Genomic DNA, 20,371 nt, shown 5'->3' with positions numbered 1-20,371 from the left:
GAAAAATGTGAATTGTTAAGAAAGAGAAAACCTTTCAGTGTGAGTGATCAACAGCTTCTAGGTTAAGGCAGAGATGGATGACAAATGCTGTTTATTTTGATGTGTTGTAACTCGAATGCTTCAACATTTTTAATGTTCTTGTTTGGGGAAGAGAGGAAAAACATGGTTTACCACTTTGGAGTATATTCTAAAATTCTGTTTCTCTTTTTCCTTGGCAGATGGATGCCTTCTAGCCAACCAGCGAGTCCTGCTACTGCTGCATGTCTGGCAGCATCTCTGAATGATCACATGACTCTTGATATGGATGCAGTCCTGTCAGACTTTGTTCGGTCCACAGGGGCAGAACCAGGTCTGGCAAGAGACTTACTGGAAGGTAAGCTTTCAGGACACAAGTATTTCCTGTGTTGACTGCTTGCATAAAGCAAGAACCGGTCATAGAAAGAAAACTCTGATCTACAGAAACAGATGTTTCTTAGTATTTTGACTAGTAAGTCAACTCTTGTAATAAACTGACCACAGATTATACGAAGGTAGGTGTTTTCAGCAAAGGCTTAAAAAAGTTCTTAGTGTTAGATTGCTGTATTTTAGGTTGTTAACAGTCATACCTTAAAAGTATATGTGTTAGGGGCAGAGGGGAGGGGCTTTAGCTGAATTTTGTAATTTTCAGCTGCCTGAAAGTAGTTGTAAATGTTTTGGCTCACTGTGCAAAGCTGCTAAGTTTAGTCTGAAATGAACTTAGTCTAAAGTGAGAGAGAAACCTGAGATCTTTTTGGGCCCCAGTGATTAATATGCATACCTGAACTTTATGGTACAGGAATCAAATGGCTAGGTTGAAAAACATCTAAGAAGCCATATCAGAAGAATTAACTGGGTCTTTATTTTATTGCAGTTGTTTCAAGTTTATAAGCGTAAAAGTGGAAAGACATCTCTAATATTTGAAGGCATTTTGTAATGCTTTTGTTAATTTCTTCTGATGTGGGCTAACAACAATTCTGAAGATTAGAAGTTAGAAATGAGTAGCTGATATCTATGTAAATTGCAATGCGGTTCTGTGGGCTTGATACATGCATGCTGGACTTTTTCCCTGAAAGGTTGTTTTGTTTTTTTTTTTTTTTAAAATCTTAATATACTTTAAGAAATCGTGTGTTAAATCAAAGTAACTAATGAATAGACACAGCAGACTTAGAAGTATACATTCTTCTTGCAAGAGCAATTTCACTTTATCATATGTACGCTGGAAGCTTTAAATTTTGCCATAAGTTCTTTTATTGCTCTGGGTTTTTCAGTAATGAGGAATAATATATTATTAACACGGAGGTGCACACAGTTTTGCAGTGTTGACCGTCACCTGTGTTACATGCAATAAAACCTTAGAATTCCTAGCTATGAATATCCTCGTTGGCTTGCTATATTTGAGACCTCTGTTTTGTCTGACTGATTTGATCAACCCGTCCTTCTAGCCTAGAGCCTGTCTCTGTGTGTTGGTCTTTCTGAAAAACAATGAGAAGTTTTTTCTCAGCAATATCAGGACAGGTTGTCAGTTGTTGTGCTGATAGAGCACTGCCAAAATTTGAAAGAGAGTTCCTGCATATCAGAGGTGGTTCAGAAGAGTCACTTATCTTGTTTTCCTTTCTATACTTTTTCCTTGCTATAAAGGATAATGCTTCCAAATAAATACAGAATAGTATTTTTCTATGTTGTACTTATCATTTCTGTAGATGAATAAATTCACACCATACATATTAACAAAGAAATAAGTAATAAGCAATTTGATTATTCAGAACTGGCTAATAGACATATGCATCTAGCTCAAATTATTTCCTCCTAAACAGGTATTTACGAAAATAAAAGGGATTGTTGCTAGTTCTGGACAAGATGTGCTCACAGCAACATTTCCTCACATGGAGTTGGAGCTGCATTTGGTGTGACAGCTTCTAACAAAGACCATATCTTGTGCTGTAATTCATCCCGTGGTTTCCCATTTGTTTAAAAAAGACACAGAAGGGACTGTCACCCTTACACCATTATGACTGTCTTTTGTAGTTGTCACAGTGTGTAGATGCTCTTGACTCTGTAAGCAGCACTGAAAACTATGAAGTAATTGCTTAAAGATAAACAATATTCAGAAGAGCAACTCCGCACGCCATGGTGCACAAGGCCATAGCAAATGGATTGCACCTGGTCTTGGAATGATGATGTCTGTATAATATTTTCAATTCAAAATTTGAAAACAAGCATGGACAAATATTTTTGAGAAATTCCAAGATTTGATTGTAGTTTGTAGCCCCAAAATGGCTGTCGTAGAACTTTGAGCCAAAAAAGCTTGCTTGTATAGACCCTCATTTCCATGTAATCACAAATTTTGGTCTGTTCTTCTAGGATCTCATAGCCTTTTCTCTTTCTGATCTGCTCACAGATTCTGTTTTTATAACTTGCTCAGACTGAATGTTCATATCATACTTCTAGAGAGAGTATGCATCTTTTTCAGAGCCATTCTAATATTGTTACTTTGTTTATCTTTTGGGGGAAATTTCTTGAATTTCAATGTCCTGTAGACAATCAAGGAAACCAGTTTCTGCTTACTTATCCAATTATTTTAATATATTAATTGTTTTGCTTTGTCTTGTGGATGCCGCAGGACAGTATTGTGCACAACATGCGGTGTTCTCCTCGGCCACCATGCTTCAGGTTTACTGAGTGTTGTAAAGAACGTCCCCTACATTACAGTTTATTCTGATAGTCTGGGAGATTTATAAACAGCCCATTTCTGCTGTTAAAGAAAACTTTTGAAACTTGAGATGACAATCTGATACGTCATAGAGCTATGTGTTATCATTGATTCCGTGATTTTTTTTCATTAAACTGTATATGAATATTTCAAAACTAAGGCCTTTTCCCAACTGTTCAATATAACAGTGGCGACATTTATGGCTGGATTTATTTTGGAAACGTACACCATTTGTGTTAAATAATAATTAAGCGTAGCAAAGAAAGTTAGATTTATCGTATAGAGTTATATCAAACTGGTGTTTTGTGAAGTATAGATTATTCATTGTTTTCAAGCAGAGGCTTTGACAGCACAAAATCGTTTACCTTACCACTCATATACATTCATTAGAGATATAGTCATATGAGTAAACAAAGTTTATTCCACTCTCTGATGTGCTGTGGATGCTTAGTAACTCAGTTTAGTGAGAGCTTAGAATGACTTTGTAGCTTTAAAACGTGAATACTCTTCTCTCCTATTTCTGCCCCTAGCTTTTTTTGTTTCTTACTTTTGAGCACCCTAATAACTGCATGCCCACTTCTAGGATGAGAACCCAAGGTAGCTGAGATCATGAGAAAAATCCTTTTGTCGGGATTATGTACAGCTAACCCAAACAGCATCTTATCTCTCACAATTCAGGAGGCTTTCATCTACCCTCCTTTGTACTAGTATAAATTTTTTTCTTATGCCCACACTGTGCCTGCATGCCTGAGCAATAGCTGAGTGAGCTATTTCTGGGCTGAATTCTCCAGATGATCGGTCTCCACATCAGAATCTGTCTTCCATCAGAAGCTGCAGTGTTCTGTCTGCTCTGTTAGTTGCTGGCAGCATATTGTGCATGGAACGCTTCATGCTTGTTTTCGGTTGCTTGTTCTTGGTACCTCTCTGTACTTTTTAAAGAAGGGCTTTTTCTTCCTCTATGTGGCACTTCTTGCTTTCTTTGTCTGAATGCTGTGCTAGACCACCCAGACTGCTTCCACCATTCTTTCCAGCTGAAAGAACAGCTTTCTACCAGCCCAGCTAAAATTCTTAGCTACTATTACAGCTGAATTATTAAAACGAGAAGCATAGTTCTTTCAGCTTGGTTATGATTACAAGACTTTGCAATGTTCATCCTTGTTTAAGACTCCAGGGAGGACATTTGGTTGATAGCTATTTACATCTTTGACTCTAAGCTTGCAGAGACTTTAAAGTAAACACCCAGCACAAATTACCTTTTGAGAGACTGCACATCCACAGATAAGCGTCCTCAAGTTCATGGCATCTCCAAGATATCATAAATCCTGATGTTTTTATGTGAACAATTACAAGTCAACCAAAGAATGATGAGTGTGTCCATATGCAAATAAAAGGACGCCAAAAGCTATTTGCTGACTGTACCAGATAAATAAAAACATGGGTTGAGGAGAATATATGAGCACCACATATGTCAGCAAATTATAGAGTGGAGAGAATGACTGTGACAGTTGTTTGGCTCTCTGAGTAGCATTTGACTCAGGGAACACGGAAACTGGGTCTGACATTACACAGTGTAGTGGTTCACGAATCAGATATGCTTGAAGCAAATCGCTTTGTATCAAAAACATCTGCTACAGGCCTGCAGACCTGAGATCTTGTCTCTGTGCACTTTCATTCAGGAGAAAGAAAGACTGTAGAAGTTTGTCTCTCTTCCAAAACAAACCACAACAGATTTATTCAATCTACCTGCCTGAAAACAAGACCCGTCTCGTTACTGTAAATCTTACTCTAACAACCTTTCACATAATTTCTTGAGACAAAGACTTTATTTTGAACTAGAGCATAGTGTGAACCTGTGTATTTTCCCTAAGTTTAAAAACACTTCTAAAAATTGCATTCAAATCTCACATTGAATCTTGTGTGCTAGGACAAGATGATTACCAATTCTTTTCCCCTGTATATTCTTCCAAAATGCCCTCTATTTTTAAACTTATGGTTGTTGGTATTATTATCCTGTCTTTCATGAGGAATACTAGCTATGGGAAACTAGGTGGTTGAAAGACAGTGAGATACTGTCTTTCAACAAGGACACAGTTTGGGACATAGAAGAACACATTTCATTCTGTATTATTGTAGAAGAGTCGTTTCATTAAGTGGAAGAATTCAGTGTTTTCATTAGATTAGCCTCATTTTTGAAAATAGGAACTCCAGAAAAGCAGAATATTCTATTAGAGTCCACTTGAATGTTTAAGATAGTAGCAAAACTCCACGTCAGAATGAGGTCATCTGTTCTACTCAATCTTTATTACCTGGGAGATGCTCTTCTGGTGCTGTTTGATTGTACAGGTCACCAATATCACTATTTCAGGTCTCTCTACTTTTGATACTCATTTTCTCTCCCTTTTATTTGTCAGTGGTTAATTGTTTAGCTTTTGAGTGCTGAAAATATATACCCAGCCTTTAATCTCATTCATAGATATGTTCCTCGTACACTGATAAATATCTGTGAAAATAATTCTGCTTAAGTGCTAGTAGTTGCATTCTTTGAAAATAATTGTGTTCAGTATTGATTTTAATAGCCAGCATTTTCTCTTGATGAGTCTAGTGCAACACAGGAGTAATTTATGGAATAGTTTAATGTGGATGTATGAATGGATTAAAAAAAAGAAAAAAGTATGTGAAAAATTTTATCATACTTTCCATTTTCCCCCTTGATTCCAGTTAAAAAGAATAGAAATCAGTGATCTGAAATCTTTTTAATTCTAATAAAGGCCAAGAGCATGCTCTTGCCTTGTGCTGTCATATTTGTGAAAACAAAAGCAACTTAAAACGTTTTCATGGCTATCTGGTATAAAACTCTAATATTGGACTTCTATATACAACTATTTTAGATTGAAATTAATATTCATAAATTGAAACTATGTTTCATTAGCTCTGCCAATTATGGTTAAGAAGATTGTATACTTGCTAAACCATTTGTTTCTTAGAAATGTTATTTTCTAGCTTCACTTTAATTTTTCGATGTTTACTTCCCAAGTCTTTCATCTGTTTGATTTCATATCTCTCTGACATATTGTTCAGCACTTTGAGGTTTTCACCTTGTTTGTGTGCTCCCAAGAACTGAAAGCATACGTCTGTATGTAAGATTATGTAGAGTAGGTATTATATTTTTTGAAACTTCACTGGGTCTCTGTTTTAAGATTATTTTTGCTTTGCATATTTGCTAACCAACTTTTCAGATTCCATGTTGACTGTTTTCCTGTTCACTAATACGTGTTCTTTCAAGTTTATTTACTTTTCCTGATAAGCTTATGAAGGTACTATTTCCAAAATAGTTTTTAAACTGCTCCTTTACAGAAAGAGTCAGCATCCATATATCTCAACCTTTGCTGGTCTTTACTACTGTTTTTCTTAAAATTAGATCAGTTCCAATTTCTTTGAATGTCAAAAGAAGCTCAAAAAAACCCCTCAGTAGTTTTTTCGTTCCACAAATTAATTGCATCCACATAGTCAAGTGCAAGGGAAGGAGGTACCTATTGTTTTGGCAGCGATTGCTAATTCTTGAGAAATCACTGGCTGGAACAGTTGTTTATCAGTCCCCTTGTGGAAATAAAGACAGCATGAACCTCTACAATTCTGCTGGAGAACTTTAAAGTGTTATTTCATTTGCTCTTCGTGACCTGACCTCTTGAGTCCTGTATATGCCACTTATAGGGTTTTTATAACTTCAGTTTTATGCTATGCATTCAGTAAAGACTTTTTCTGAGATTAAGTCTGATTGTTCTAGGAAGCATTTGCCATTATTCTCTTATTTGTTGTTGGTCAGTGCCTCAATTTTCAAAAAAAGTGAACAGATCATAAATTTCTAAATTTAAAGCACTAAAGAGAGTCTAAAATGAGCTCATTTCCAAACTTTCTTAGATAATTTTATTTTTCACTTTAAAACTAACCTAGCAATTGCTGTGCAAAATAAGTGAAAAAAGCGTAACATTAGTATTATAATAAATTTTATACAGATCCCCAGCCCCTTTTCCCTGACCTGTAATAGAAAAACTGGAGATGTTCTGGACATGAGAACAAGGTGAACATAGCAGGAGGTGAGAAGAGCTGAATGGAAGGTTTAGTATTGCTTTTTGCCTTACTTTTAGTTTGATGGAATTAAAATGTGCTAAGGTAGGACCATCTCGATGCTACACGATTTCCATTAATTACCTAGAGATTTGGATTTCAGCCCTCACTTAATTTTGAGAATAACGGGAAAAAACAAGCAAACGCACGCAAAATTGTAGCTATACTTAAAACCATGCTAAAATAAAAGCACACACTCAAGTGGTTAATATTGACAGAGCAATTTGACAATAAATGTGAGCCAGGTGTAAGAAACAATCTCAGCAAAATAGTTTGAAAAGCAGCCCATGCTGGTGGACATGTGTTGCTGCTTTGTGCAGGACTGAATGAGAATACGTGTTAGATTAGTGTCACAAGAAAACATGAAATCAGCTGCAAGACTCTCCAGACGTCATCTTGGTAGATGCATGCTTGTTAATGGCAGCCAGACCCAAAGGCACCTTGAAGTCAGTGGAAAGACTTAAGCATAAACAGATAGATTGCATGGTAGAGAACTGATTTCTCTTCAGATGAGTTGTTACGTATGACTTTCTTAAAATGTGGCCTAAGGCAGAAATAAAACTTTAAAGAAAATAGTTTAATCTTTAAAACAAGTTATGTTGTATTTGGTTTACAGTGCCAGGGCTGTAGGTGTGGATAAACGTGGAGATTACTAATAAATCAGTTAGAAAAGAGCTCAGTTTTCAGGAAGCAGCAGGTGGGCAGGCAATGACCACTTGAATGTAGGGGGAAGGCATAGGATGAAGTATTTTAAAATGCTGATGGTATAGACAAGCATCAAGAACTGGAGGATTTGAGAAATTCACTGGCAATAATAATAATAATAAAAATTTAATTAAAACATGAAGAATCCAAACGGCATCAAAAATAATACATTTAACTGAAAGACTGCCCTTTTACTTGTATAAATATTTCATTTATAAATGTTTCATTTATAAATGAGATAGTATTTCACTATGATAGAAAAGTAATTGCTGTCTGTTTTCAGCTTTATGTAGAACTTAATCGAGGTATATGTAGTTCACCATTAACTCAGAAATCAGGAGATCTGCTTTCCATTCCTGAAATGTATGCAGTAAGAGACTGACCCTGTGGAAGAAGGCAGAGATGTAGTAGATAGACATCTACTCAAAGAATAGTGTGTACAAGCAGAATTCAAAGAAAAGCATGTAATTAATGGAGAGAGAGAGAGAGAAATTTACAGTACTGTTATGTGGCTGAGTGTACAAAGCTAACTCTCCAAAAATAGTCTCTTATTCTCCTCTCCCTCAGACAACTCCTTTTTTAGTTCTCTTATGGAAGGCTTGGCAAAGGGAGGAGGAAGCTGAGCTGCTACCAATGTCTCGTTACACGGAGATCAAAATTGTCATTTCCAGCTGTCTGTTCAGCTTTGAGTGACTTTGCATTCTGGGAGAATATGAGGCAAATGTTAACAAAATGTCCTCCCTACGTTATTTTCCTTTGAGAACATGGACTAAAATTAAACCTTGTTTTAAAACCTATGGTCTAATTTTGTCCTAGTTTTGCATATAAGTTTTTCAGAAGGAATAAAGCTGATCTTGAGTTCCTCTTCTTAACTTATGCCTGTTAATATTTGTTAGTCTACATCATGCCAAATAGGAAGAAGTGACTGCATTTATACTGAACTTGTGGATTGCTTTATTAGTGATTGGTTTGTAAGAACAGACTTCCTTACATGGGAAAGAAGCTGATGGTAGACTTCATATCTTAACAGACTGTCAAGTTTGGAGGATTTAAATATATATAAAAAATATCTTTTTATATATAAATATCTGTGTATATATGTATTGAAAAATTAATCATTATGCACTGGCCTAGTGACACAGAATGAGGTGTGTTTTATGTTGGTGAAAACTAACGATCAATCAATAATCTCGAAAGGCAGAAGCTTCTTATCATTTCTCCACATGCCTTTCTAGCAGAGTCTCCTAAAGCTCCTAGGTTTAGTAGATAGCTTGTATCCAGTGAAAGAGCTCTTAGAATTATCACTTAGTAAGAACTGAAGAAGCAAAAAAGCTTTTGTAGTTAAAAGTGGAATCACTAGCTAGTTGATTACCTTGTGTCTGTAATCACAATTTCAAATATTTGGAGAGTGTCCTATGGAAAAAAAGTCCTATGAAATGGTGAGGGTGAAACGTCAGAACTCTTCTAGTTCAGAACAGTTAATTGTAACTTCACCAGCACATAGAACTATAAACATGTGCTGCGTTAAAAAGATAGAAATATAGAAGTTAGTCAGGTTCAGCTGAGACATTTAAATAAGGGCTCCTGCGAAAATTTGGACAAGATAGTAGAATGATTGAACAACATCCCTAGTTGTATAAAGGCAATAATGCTCCCTTCTGGTCCTAAATAAAATTGAAGATTTCATATAATTATTGACAATTATGAATCCTCTCAACCAACAGCATCTCGCAAAACATCATCCTCCCAAGAGGATACACAGGTATGCAGGGAGAATCCCTGTCAATGACAAAATACATTAACCGTGCTCAGCTTTGAGTTTCTGTTGTGGAAAATGTGAACATTTCCATTTCCCAAATATACAGGGTATCAGGAGTGCAGTATTTAACTTTAAACCTAGACAGGAAAGAGCTGAGGTTGATAGGAAAAGGAAGAATTTCAAAGGCTTTCCTCTGTTTTGGGAGAGCTAAATCAGTTCACAACCTTCAGGCGTTTTTGAATTCTCCTGTGCAATTGAATACCCATATAACCCCAAAAGAACAAAAATTGTACTTTTGCTGCTGTTGGCCATAAGTTGGTCTGTCTTGAGTACATCCTTGTTCATGAGGAGCCCTTAATGTAGAGCTCTTGGGGACCTGATTATTTCAAATGATTTCATCTAAATGTAAAGCTACACAAAAGCATGAATCCCAGTGTATTAGCAAGATATCGTCATAAATGCATTAGCCTGCAGTGTTACTTCCTGTATTGGCTTCAAATTGAACTTACACTTCCATTTCATAGATCGTGTCTTGATTTTCAGTGCCTTCCTCAGGTTGGTTATCCTTCTCTACCTGAAAGTTAGCTTCGTGCCCTCTCTATTTGTGTTGTCCGTAGTGGCTGTATTCTGTTGGGTCAAGCTGGGGACTTGTGAGTCAGGATGATAACAGTTGTTACTAGATTTATGCTATGAAACATTGTGAGGGCTTGTCTTGTTCCGACCTAACTGTAAAACTCTGAGTGTTTCTCATTTGTCTCAGCCTTGCAGCCTGCACTTTCAGCTGAGATTTCTTTCCTGTGTTCTTGGAAGGAAGGTGCCACAATGTAAAGATTCATATTGTTGTACTTTTTAACATGCATGACTGCCTGAAATCTAAGCTGCAAGATGGCACAGAAGAATGTAGATGGGAAAAGAGCCCTGTATGTTATACAGCCTGGCAAATGCTGGATTTGTGTCTGGTCATTTATAAAACACTGAGATTGTACATCCTTACAGGTAGTTTTCACCCTCATAAGGGGAAGGACTACGTGAATCAAGCCTTCCTGCTGAAAATTCCTGTGTCTGTTTCATTGATTTGTTACTGATCCACAGTACAGTCTCATGTAAAATGCTGATTCCATTAAAGGAGCTAAAAGGGGAGATGGCATGTCCCCCACCTAAGAGCTGATGCTTTGTATTTGTGGGACAGCTGCTATGCCAAGAACGCCTTTCTGTATGCCATCACAGAGTATTTGAGTCTCTGAAGTAGATTTGAAGGAGTTACAATTATTGGGATGGTACTGAAAACAAAAGTTTTGTCTGCAAGCCAAACTTTTGTCTGCAAGCAAGGCTTTTCCTGTTCTGTGGGTAGGGACTCTTTGTTGATTATTTTTTTTTTTTTAATAGGGACAGTTTTTTTCCTGCAGAAACTTTGCATTAGCTTTAATAATAGTGGGATGTAATTTTTTCCAATTAGCTAGTAAAAAATACAGATAATGATAGTAAAATGTTTAAGAACAGATGGCAAAACCCTTGAAAATTACATTGATGGTATTGGTTCTTCAGTAGTCTCTCTCTTTTTAAAAAAAGTGTTTTGTAAATAATATTACATTCAAGTGTGAATTTCTTTAACAACAAAACAAAAATTAAATTTGAAGTAGATAGGCATATATTGTTCCAGATTAGAATGGTTAAAAATGCCGAAAGGTCTGTCCGTTTTAGTTTTACTGCCATCTCACCAAAATACCTTTTTTTTTACTTTCTTGTAGTTGTCACATTGAAAAATGTTTTCTCTCTTCCTTTCAGCTTAGTTTCTTGGTCCAGTTCGTCGTCTGTTTGTGCTTCTGTAGACCTCATTTTTATTTTCCAAAATACATAATTCTGTAATCTTGTTCAAGTTGCTTTTAGTATTTTGGCTTCTTTTTTTCCTTTATTGTTTTGTGAAAGTTTCACATTAATTCTTACTGGATATTTTTATTGCTTCTGCTTCTTAGATATATGCACCATCCATTCATGAACTGTAAACACAGGCTGCGTAGTGGTTTGTTTAATTCTGTCTAACCTTCCCCTTCTGCATCCTTTTTCTTATATGCTTTTGGTCTGGTTTGCTTTAGACAGAATTTTCTGCCCCTTTTAAAATGTCCTTACTATTTTGATCTTTCCTAGTTCCCCATCTCAAATTGTGTCCTTTCTAGCATTCTGTCTATCAGTAAATCAAAAATTGCCGATGACCTTTCAAATGTTCTTTTTAACATATTGGAGTAGGTGGATAGTTGAAAGCTTGGCAGGGGGAGTGCTTTATAGCTGCATGCTTGCTATTCCTACTGATTAATGAGAAATGTCCTCTAGTTTTATCTGTTTTAAGAAGTGAAAGACAATAGATTTATTAACTGTTACAACCCTGCTAAGCTAGGTTTAGCCAAAATAATAAAAAGCAAAAAACTAAATAATAGCATGTTGCTTCGGGCTGCCTGAATATTACCTGCCTGAAAACCATAAAATCTAGTATCAGTACAACTAGCGTGGGCTGCTTAATGGGTGCCTGATTTTTTGTTATTGGAGAGTACAAGTTGTGATCTGACAAATCATGTGCTTAACATGTTTCTGACTAACCTATTTGCTTTAGGAAGCAAAGATTACTCATGTGCTGCAGAGCGTTAAGAAGTCACGTTCTCCTCACAGCATAATCAGGTTAAAGACTTGACTACAGAAAGACTAGGTTAAAAAAAGGTTGGACTCTTATTCCCCAGAAAAAACAGGGTGAATGCAGCTGTCTAAGCACTGTGAAAACTATGATAAAACCTGAGTGGTGCTACCCATACTGCCTTTATGAAGGCAGAGTGTATTTCTCCTCTAAAACATTACAATATGTGAAAGTCTTGAAGCAAATGGTTTAAAGCACAAGTCTGAAGTTTCTAGTGCTCTTCTGCTTTCAGATTTCAGCTTTCAAGCTGATCAGCTTATTAAAATGTGGAGTGAATTGGAAATATATCTATTAAAAGAAAGAAATCAGGACTTTGCCAGAGGGTCACCCTGAAACTTTCCCAAGAGAGCGTTCAATAAAGAGCACTATATAGTTGTATTGTTGGTTTTTATAAAAAAACAACTGTGCAAGGTATTAGTTTATTAAAAACTCAACAAAGTGGTGAGGTTTTAAAATAACATATGGGCAAACAAACCCTTGGCTGTCTGATAGTATAATATTTTTGGCTCCACTCAGGAAAAAGTAATTATGTAAATTTTTCACATTTGTTATAGCGCTATACCATGTGTATGTACACAGTGCAGAGATCCCGTGTGCGGGATGGTGCAGCCTACATGCAGCTTGAGGCAGAACCAGATAAGCAAAAAAATAACTACAGGAATATTTCTTGCCCTGCGAAGTTTGTTCTGTGTTGGTTTGACCTCTTTGTTGGCATGCACCCAATTTCCTTGCTGCAGAGTCTGAGGAAAATCAGTGTTTTATTCTGAATTTCTGACTAACCTATTTGCTCCGTAGTTTGTCCATCTAATTCCCAGTCTTGTCCCTGGGCTGGTTTTCTTGCTAGTGTGCCTCAACAGGAAAACATTAGTAATCAAGGCTAAATATAAAAATATTTTTTAACCCTTTACTAATCCAGATTGAGATGGTAAGGCAAAAATGGATAAGTGGCTTCTTAAATTATATATTGTTTTATCTAAGTCTTTGTTTTTAATTCAGGCTGACAATGCCTCCTGTTGTTATTCAAGCAACTATTATTTAGGACAGAAGCTTCACAGTGTAACTGAGTTTATTTTTTAATTTCCCTTTCATGTAGATGCCTGCTGTCTCTGACGTTAAAACGTCAGTACCAGCCCTCAATCAGAGTGTATCCTCCATTCCTTACTCAGCTGCAGCTTTTTTTGTTGTTGTGTTGTTGTTCCTTCACACTAGAAACACTTGGTTTTAAAGGAGAGACCTTTCAGTCCTGTTAAATTTTACACCTTCTGACTCACACAGCACGTGCAGCTGTTCTGGAAATAATTGCTCCGTAAGAGTATTCTTTCTGTTGAGTTAGTGAGTTAATTTGATTCCAGCATCTTGATCATGATTCACTACCTGTGTTTTCTAACCATCTTTGTGTTGCTCCATCTTTCTACTGACTGATGTTCTTTGACCATTAGAAACTCAAAGCCTTTCATGTAAACCCGCTGTGTCAGTGCTGCTTTGGAAAAATTCAGTTGCTACTAACTGATACGATGCTACTGATGACTTGCCAGCTGATGTGATTGTGTGTACTGAAATAACATTATTTTGCCTGTGAAATACCTTTTTTAAATTCAGTAATATGTCATAGAAACAAGTTAGCAGTCAGTGAACAGTAGGGTGCATCAGTTATGTAACAGTGAAAAAAAACCAACAACCAAGTAGCAGACAATCTGAAAAATAGTCTTGTGGGTTTTTGTCCTTTAGACTGCAACAAAGCATCTGTCTTGATGCTATTTAGTTGACGAAACTGTTCAAAATAGATGAATTACCTGTTGTCTCTACTTCAACCATGTGATGGAGGATGTGCTAGTGCCTATGCCAGGTGTAACTGCTGTGGGATAGGAAAGATTGTTCGTTTCTGTTGAAGGCCTGTGCAGGAGACGACAATTAAAGAAAATAAAAAAGATGTGACAGAGCAGGGACTTTTGTGAGGAGCAGGGTCTGGAAGGTTTCAGAGAAGAACAGACGTACAAATGGAACTTAGATAATAGAAAGGGTAGGCCCTGGGGCCCCAGAGGCACTGTGTGAGTCTGCTCCAAACCAGAGGGCTGCTGAAACTTGTTGGACAAGGAGTGAGACTGGAAAGGGGGGACCTACCCCAAGAGGCTTTGGGGGCATATGTTTGATTTTGATGTTACATGAATTTATTTTTGTCCTTTCTGACCCAGCAGAGCTCAGATTTTTTTTTTTTTTTCCTTCTTTCAAATCTCAGTTTGAAATGTAATAAGATGCAGCTTTAGAAATTCAAAAGCTTTTGGTATGCAAAGTTAAAAGAAAGAGAGCTAGACAGAGTTAGCTTTATTCATGAGCCCCACAAGTTTCTTGAGTAAATTCCATCTGAAGCTTTCTTGCCTGCCATGTCACAATACTAGAAATCCTTGTCCAGATCCTCTGTGCTGGACAGCTCTGAATTTAATAACCTTTCTGGTTTATTCTCAGTTTGTCCATTGCTTCTGCAGTGGTCCAAATCGCATCACACTCTTTTTTTTTTTTTTTTAGATCTGTTTACTTTTTTTTATTTTACACTGCATTAAATTTTTGGATTTATTTGTATTTCTTCGCACATTGTCTTTTATAAATGCCTCTGTTCTTATTTCCTCTCTTTCTTTCCCCTAATTCTCTTTGCTGCCTGTAGTTTTCTCTACTTTAACTTACAAATTTTCTCTGTAATCCTCCCAAACTGATGATTCTCTTCTTTTTTATGGTCAATGGGAAAATCAAAACGTCTCTTATTTGTAAATGCTTGTGAAAATATAAGCCAAAAGGAGAAGCAGTCATGGCAAAGGGGGCAAGCTTACATGTTTCCAGTACAGACAGCAACTGAAAACACTTATGCTAATCAGTTACAGTGACTAGCATTGAAAAACACTATTTGATGAAGATGGAAAGGTGATTAATATATTCTCTAATTTTGTTGAATTTTTTTCTTGCCTTCTGATGCTTGGAGGCTCCAGCAAATTTGGGGAAAGTGAGTCCAATAATCGTTTCCCATGTTAGTTCTCTGAAGTTTAAGGCTTTGTTGCTGATTGGTGCTTTTGTTCAGGAAATGGGGACAACTCCAGGGAGATGGAGAGATTTGAAAATAAAATATTTCTATATAAGATGCATTTAGATACAGAAACTTTATTTTATATATAGTTTCAAGTCTGTATTACTTGATTTACTAATTGTACCATGGAGCATAACTCAAGAGTCACTATGCGATTTAGATTTTAAATGGCACACACTGTAAGCCCAGTTTCTGAAGGCTGACTGTAATTTTTATGATAGAGCTTTTATATTGGATGATTGTATTTGTCCTAAAATTAAGGACAACGGGATTTCTGTTAGTCTACTGATTTTCTGCTTTTCTATTACATATGTCAAAGCCCTGTGACACAGCAGTCATTTACAACACATGCACAGTGATTTTTGTTAGATTTCAGAACCTAAACACAAATATATCTTGAGCAGGTGACTGTATGGAATGCCCTGACACTAAAGAAATGCTGTCTGTGTTGCGTTAGTATAGGTCTGTTACTCAGGGATCTGTATTGAAAACCGGGTTGCTGCTGGGAGTCCCGTAACACTGGGCTTGTAGCATTGCCAATACTCAGAAGAGATATATAGTTAGAGCAGAGCTCTGACTGGATTGTAGCCATTGAATCTACATGGGATTTTTAGAAAAAAACGTGCTGGGAATAACTCAAGTGCTTGTTCTAGGATCTCTGACAATTTTCACAGAATATACGTTTTGTCCTACACGCTTTCTAATAGAAGATTACAGCATAACATATATAATGATTCCATATCACTGACATGGTGGTTTATATTATGGACTACTTAGGATGCGTATAACATTCTTGCTCGATCATATCAATTCTCCTTTCACAATTTTGTTCAGTACTTCAAAACCTGAGATAATTTAGCCTAACCCTGTAGGGAACAGCTGTTTGTGCGTATTTTTTCCTACTTCCATTAGGTTTTTGTTCTTCACAGAAATTACTGTAACAATAAAAGACTTTCTTTTTTCTGTATAAAGCTGTTTTGTACTATTTTTAGCTTATTCTACTTTATGTAAGCAAATAAGTTATATTTAACTGCTACTCAGGTAATGTAGCTTCTCAAAGTACATGAAGTGACAACCTTTTATCATGTAGTAAATCGTATATTAGTCACAATCAGGTTACTTTTGAATTCCCAGAAAAAGTGCTCAGGGAATGCTGTGAAGTCTCATATTATTAGTGGAGTTTTTTTCTTGCTATTAAATATTCGGAATTTTCCAATTAAAAACAAGCACTTGGAGAATGCTAGGACATCTATGTGTTGTAACTTAGCAGGACTGTTTTGAAAATCATATACAAACATCTCAATGTGTTTTTCCTAATTATGTTTTGAGAGTAACAAGTACCTTTTCACCGTCTGTACTAAACAAACGTCTTTACCTCTGGATATTAGCCTGCATTCTGTTATCGCTGCTCATAGCAATATGATGAAGTGGGAGCTTGGAAGAAAATATTTTAGAGGATTCTGTGTTGGCAGGCTCCATGAGCAACTCGCACAGACGTACAACCACACTGACTGAACACTCTCACTGCACGTTTTGTTACAAAACACTGTCCTATAGTAGCTGCTTTCTGAAAGACTTTTAAAATCTCTGAGAGCGCAAGTTCTTTCTGATATATAAAATAAAGGGACCTAAAGTATTTTGCATTTGCATTCTAGCTGCTCTGCAAATAGAAAGATAAGAAAGTTTCTCGCTCTTTTGTGCTGTGACACTAGCAGTAATGTCTTTCCATCATTGTGGCTAATTATTACTTATTATTAATACAGCTGTACAGATGAGAATTATTACTGCCTCTCATTATTTTATATTAAATCATGTGGCATTTAATGTTCATCTTAAATTTCCATTTTCTGGAGCCATTTGATTGGAATCTGAGCAAGGGAATTCCTGGCTTCGATTGCCTTGTAGGATGCAATGTCTGGATTTGTGGAGGAGAGGAGAGCAGTGGATACCTTTTACCTCAACATTAGCAAGGCTTTTGACACTCTTTCCCACAGTATTGCTATGCTCAAGTTAAGATGTTACAGTCTGGATGGGTGGACAACTAGATGGGAAAATAACTGGTTTGATGGTCAAGCTCAAATCTAGCTTTGATGGTAGTGGTTAATGGATAGCTTTCTAGCTGGAAGCTGGTAACAGATGCTGTACCTCAGAGGTCTATGCCTGTTTAAAGTCTTTATCAGTGAGGCAGCGTAAAGTTAGTAGACGACACCAACTGGGGGGGAATGGTTGATGTCTTCAAGGGCAGAGCTGCCATTCAGGGGACTCTAGACAGGTTGAGGGAATTGACCAGCCAGAAACTGATAAAATTTAAAAAGGATGAACATGGAGTTCTGCACCTGGACAGGAAGAACCCCCTGTAGTGATACAGGCTGGAGGACAGCTTGGCAGAAAAAGCCCTGGAGGTCTTGGTAGCCAGCAAGCTGCACATGAACCAGCCATGCTCCCTAACAGCTAGGGAAGCCAGCAACAGGACCATAGCCCATAGATTGAGGGAAATGATCTCTACTCAGCACTAATCAGGCACCTATAACACTGTGTCTAATTTTGCCCCCTGCCCCCAGTCCAAGGAAGACAGCTATAAATTGGATCGAGTTCAGGGGAAAGCTACAAAGGTTGTTGGGGGCTGGAGCACAAGTCCTGTGAGGAGAGACTGAGGGAGCTGGGCTTGTTCAGGCTGGAAATGGGGAGGCTTTGAGGAGATCTAACAGCAGCCTTCTAGTGCCAGTAAGAAGGCTATGAAGGAGTTGGGGCTGAGCTCTTCACAGCGGTGTGTGACAGGAGGACAGGGGGCAGTGGGTATAAGTTGAAACGATAGACATTCAGAGTGGACATAGGTCCCAGGAAGACAGTCAAATGTGGGAACAATTTGCTCAGGGAGGTTTTACAGTCTCTGTCCTTGGCATTTTAATGAGCAAACTGAATAAAGCCCTGAGCAATCTAGTCTGATCTTATAGCTGACCCTGCTTTGAGCAGGAGGTTGGACAAGAGCTTTCCTGAGTCTTCTCCAATTAGAATAAAAAACCAACTAAAATATAAATTTAAAAAAAAAAAAGAAAGAAAAATATTTCTGTCTTTGTCCATTTGCTGTGTACTTTAAAGAGGTTTATCAACTGTGCATTTTTGTTGAGGGAGGAGTGGTTGAAAATGTTTTATGCAACGAGTCTCTGTTTCCTTGCTGATGCTTTAAAAAGTAAGAGTGATTGCTCTGTTTAAGTTTATATTTTAAGTGCATATGAAGATGGTTTCCAGGTTATCAATCTGGTCACATACAGATGTGAGCAGAATGTCCTTTTGCTGTTTGGCAGGCAAAAATTGGGACTTGACAGCAGCTTTGAATGACTATGAGCAGCTCCGGCAGGTACACACCGCCAACCTGCCACAGGTGTTCAATGAGGGCAAATACTACAAGCAGCAGGAGCCAGAGCAGCCTCCCCAGGTGACGAAGGCTGAGCGGCCCTGCTTGCAAAGGCAGGATGACATTGCTCAAGGTAAGAGCTATTCTCCAGGGCTTTTGTGGACAAGCAGCTTTCTAGCTTGTCTGCTTGTGAGTTGTGCTTGTCTGCAGGGAGTTGGAAGCCATTTGCCGTCAGCCTGTGAACTGTGTCATTGCGATGGGATTCACAGAGCTGCTGCTGAACCCTGCGTTTCACATGTTTCAGTTGTCGTGAGCTTTGCCTCAGTTCTGCAAGTTATTTTTTTTTAATGTGTGATTAAAGTACAAAAATAAGTTGTCCCCAAGCAGTCCTGTGGTACATATAAAAGGCATTAATTAGAGGGTGTCACAGACCACTATTGTATGTAGTTTTCTACACTTACTGAGACCAAAAGAAGGTTAAAAAAAATTTTCTGTATTTCAGTCTTAGCGTTCTTACTCACAGTATGTGATTAGGGTGTATGAAATCTATGAATAACTTTCAGCTTTAAAATTTGGTTCTTTTATGATTCCACAGAAGAAAGGACAACCTCCTATCCTGCACCAATTAGAAATTGAAACCTTAAGAAAAATGAGTCAACTATCTCTAGCAGTTGATTTTCAGTACAGGATGTTAAGCATTAGAATTCACTTTCTTTGCAGAACTTTTATAAGTTTTATTTCAGATCTGTCTCTCTCTGACTGTTGGAATGCATTTTTTTTTAGATATTAATTTATCAAGGAACTGTAGTTTGCACTAAACCAAATCTACAGGTCTGACGACTTGTCATGTAGGGAGATAATAGCATTAGCTTGGTGATGGCTTTCTATGCAGTCATTAGACTGAAAAAAAAGTCTTCTCTTCTCCTGCTGGCTCTTCCCTCTTATTAAACAGGAAATAGCATCAGTACCTAAGAATGTCAGTAAAGCTTTTTAAAAATTGGTAACTTCCATCGAAAGAAAAGGAACTGTAGTGCTTCTTATGACACCTTAAAACACTGAATACAAATAGAGGGAGGAAGAGTAGCACACTGTAGTTGATAAAACCGTGTCCCTTCATCCTCATTAGGATATAGCTCACTCTAAAATTCCATCTTAAACTGCCCAGTTTACACTGAAATTGATATTTGGTATTTTAGTGGATGTGGTAGGTAGTGTGGGGTAAGTCTGGCTTTAAGCGCCTGGACTGACAGTAACTTTGCTACCAATCCAATGCTTAACTAACTTCATGACCAGATAACTGTCTTTGACTGAAACGTGAAACTGGAGTGAGGAGGATATTCAGGGAGGAGGGAAGGGCCAATGGAGTGGTAGCAAGGGGATGTCAAATGGAGATGCTGTCCTGTACTTCCATTCCCCTGTTTAAAAGTGATTTAGCTGAAATGTACAGGACGAAGAAAGAAATGCAAATGTAATCAAACATTCTACCCCTCCCTCCAATTTAGGATATTTTAGGGAGTGCAATTTAGCTCTAAAATTAGAAAAACTTTGATCCATTAGAGAAACAAAAATTCACAAACTCCAGGAAAATTAATTTTTTAATAACCATTAATCAGTTTGAGATGTTTTAAAAACACTATTAGCTTAAGTGATAAGCTGCATTTAAGTAAGTTTCTTTGTTAATTTCTGGAGGCACAGAAGTACAAGAACTTCTTTTATTTTAACATAGCATTGTACATGTTTGAGAGTTGATTACTAAAGGCTAGTTCATGGTATTAGTTATGAAGCTACAGAGGTGAAGTTGCACTAAATAGTTTTTTACAAAAGCTTCCGGTACCAGAAGGTACCCATTTCCAAGGAAAATCAATGAAAATATTATCTAACTTAACATTACGTAAATCCCATCAGGAAGCTTTCTGCATATTCAAAACTGTAAGAAACTCCAT

At 37.2% G+C, this 20,371-nt stretch overlaps 1 protein-coding gene across 1 annotated transcript in view; it reads left to right on the top strand.

The window, feature by feature from the left end:
• Nucleotides 1-222: 222 nt before the first annotated feature.
• Nucleotides 223-20,371, top strand: part of OTUD7A (OTU deubiquitinase 7A) — a 53,455-nt gene continuing 33,306 nt past the window's right edge. Inside the window, exons 1-2 of the mRNA XM_009978540.2 lie at nucleotides 223-373; nucleotides 18,379-18,561. Of these exons, the coding sequence (XP_009976842.1) occupies nucleotides 223-373; nucleotides 18,379-18,561 (334 nt within the window). The remainder of the gene's footprint in view (nucleotides 374-18,378; nucleotides 18,562-20,371) is intronic.

This window comes from Tauraco erythrolophus, chromosome 14 (genome assembly GCF_009769465.1).
Source record: "Tauraco erythrolophus isolate bTauEry1 chromosome 14, bTauEry1.pri, whole genome shotgun sequence".
Classification (NCBI taxonomy): Eukaryota; Metazoa; Chordata; class Aves; order Musophagiformes; family Musophagidae; genus Tauraco; species Tauraco erythrolophus.
The sequence above is the reverse complement of the archived record's forward strand: the minus strand, read 5'-3'. Positions and strand labels throughout refer to the sequence as shown.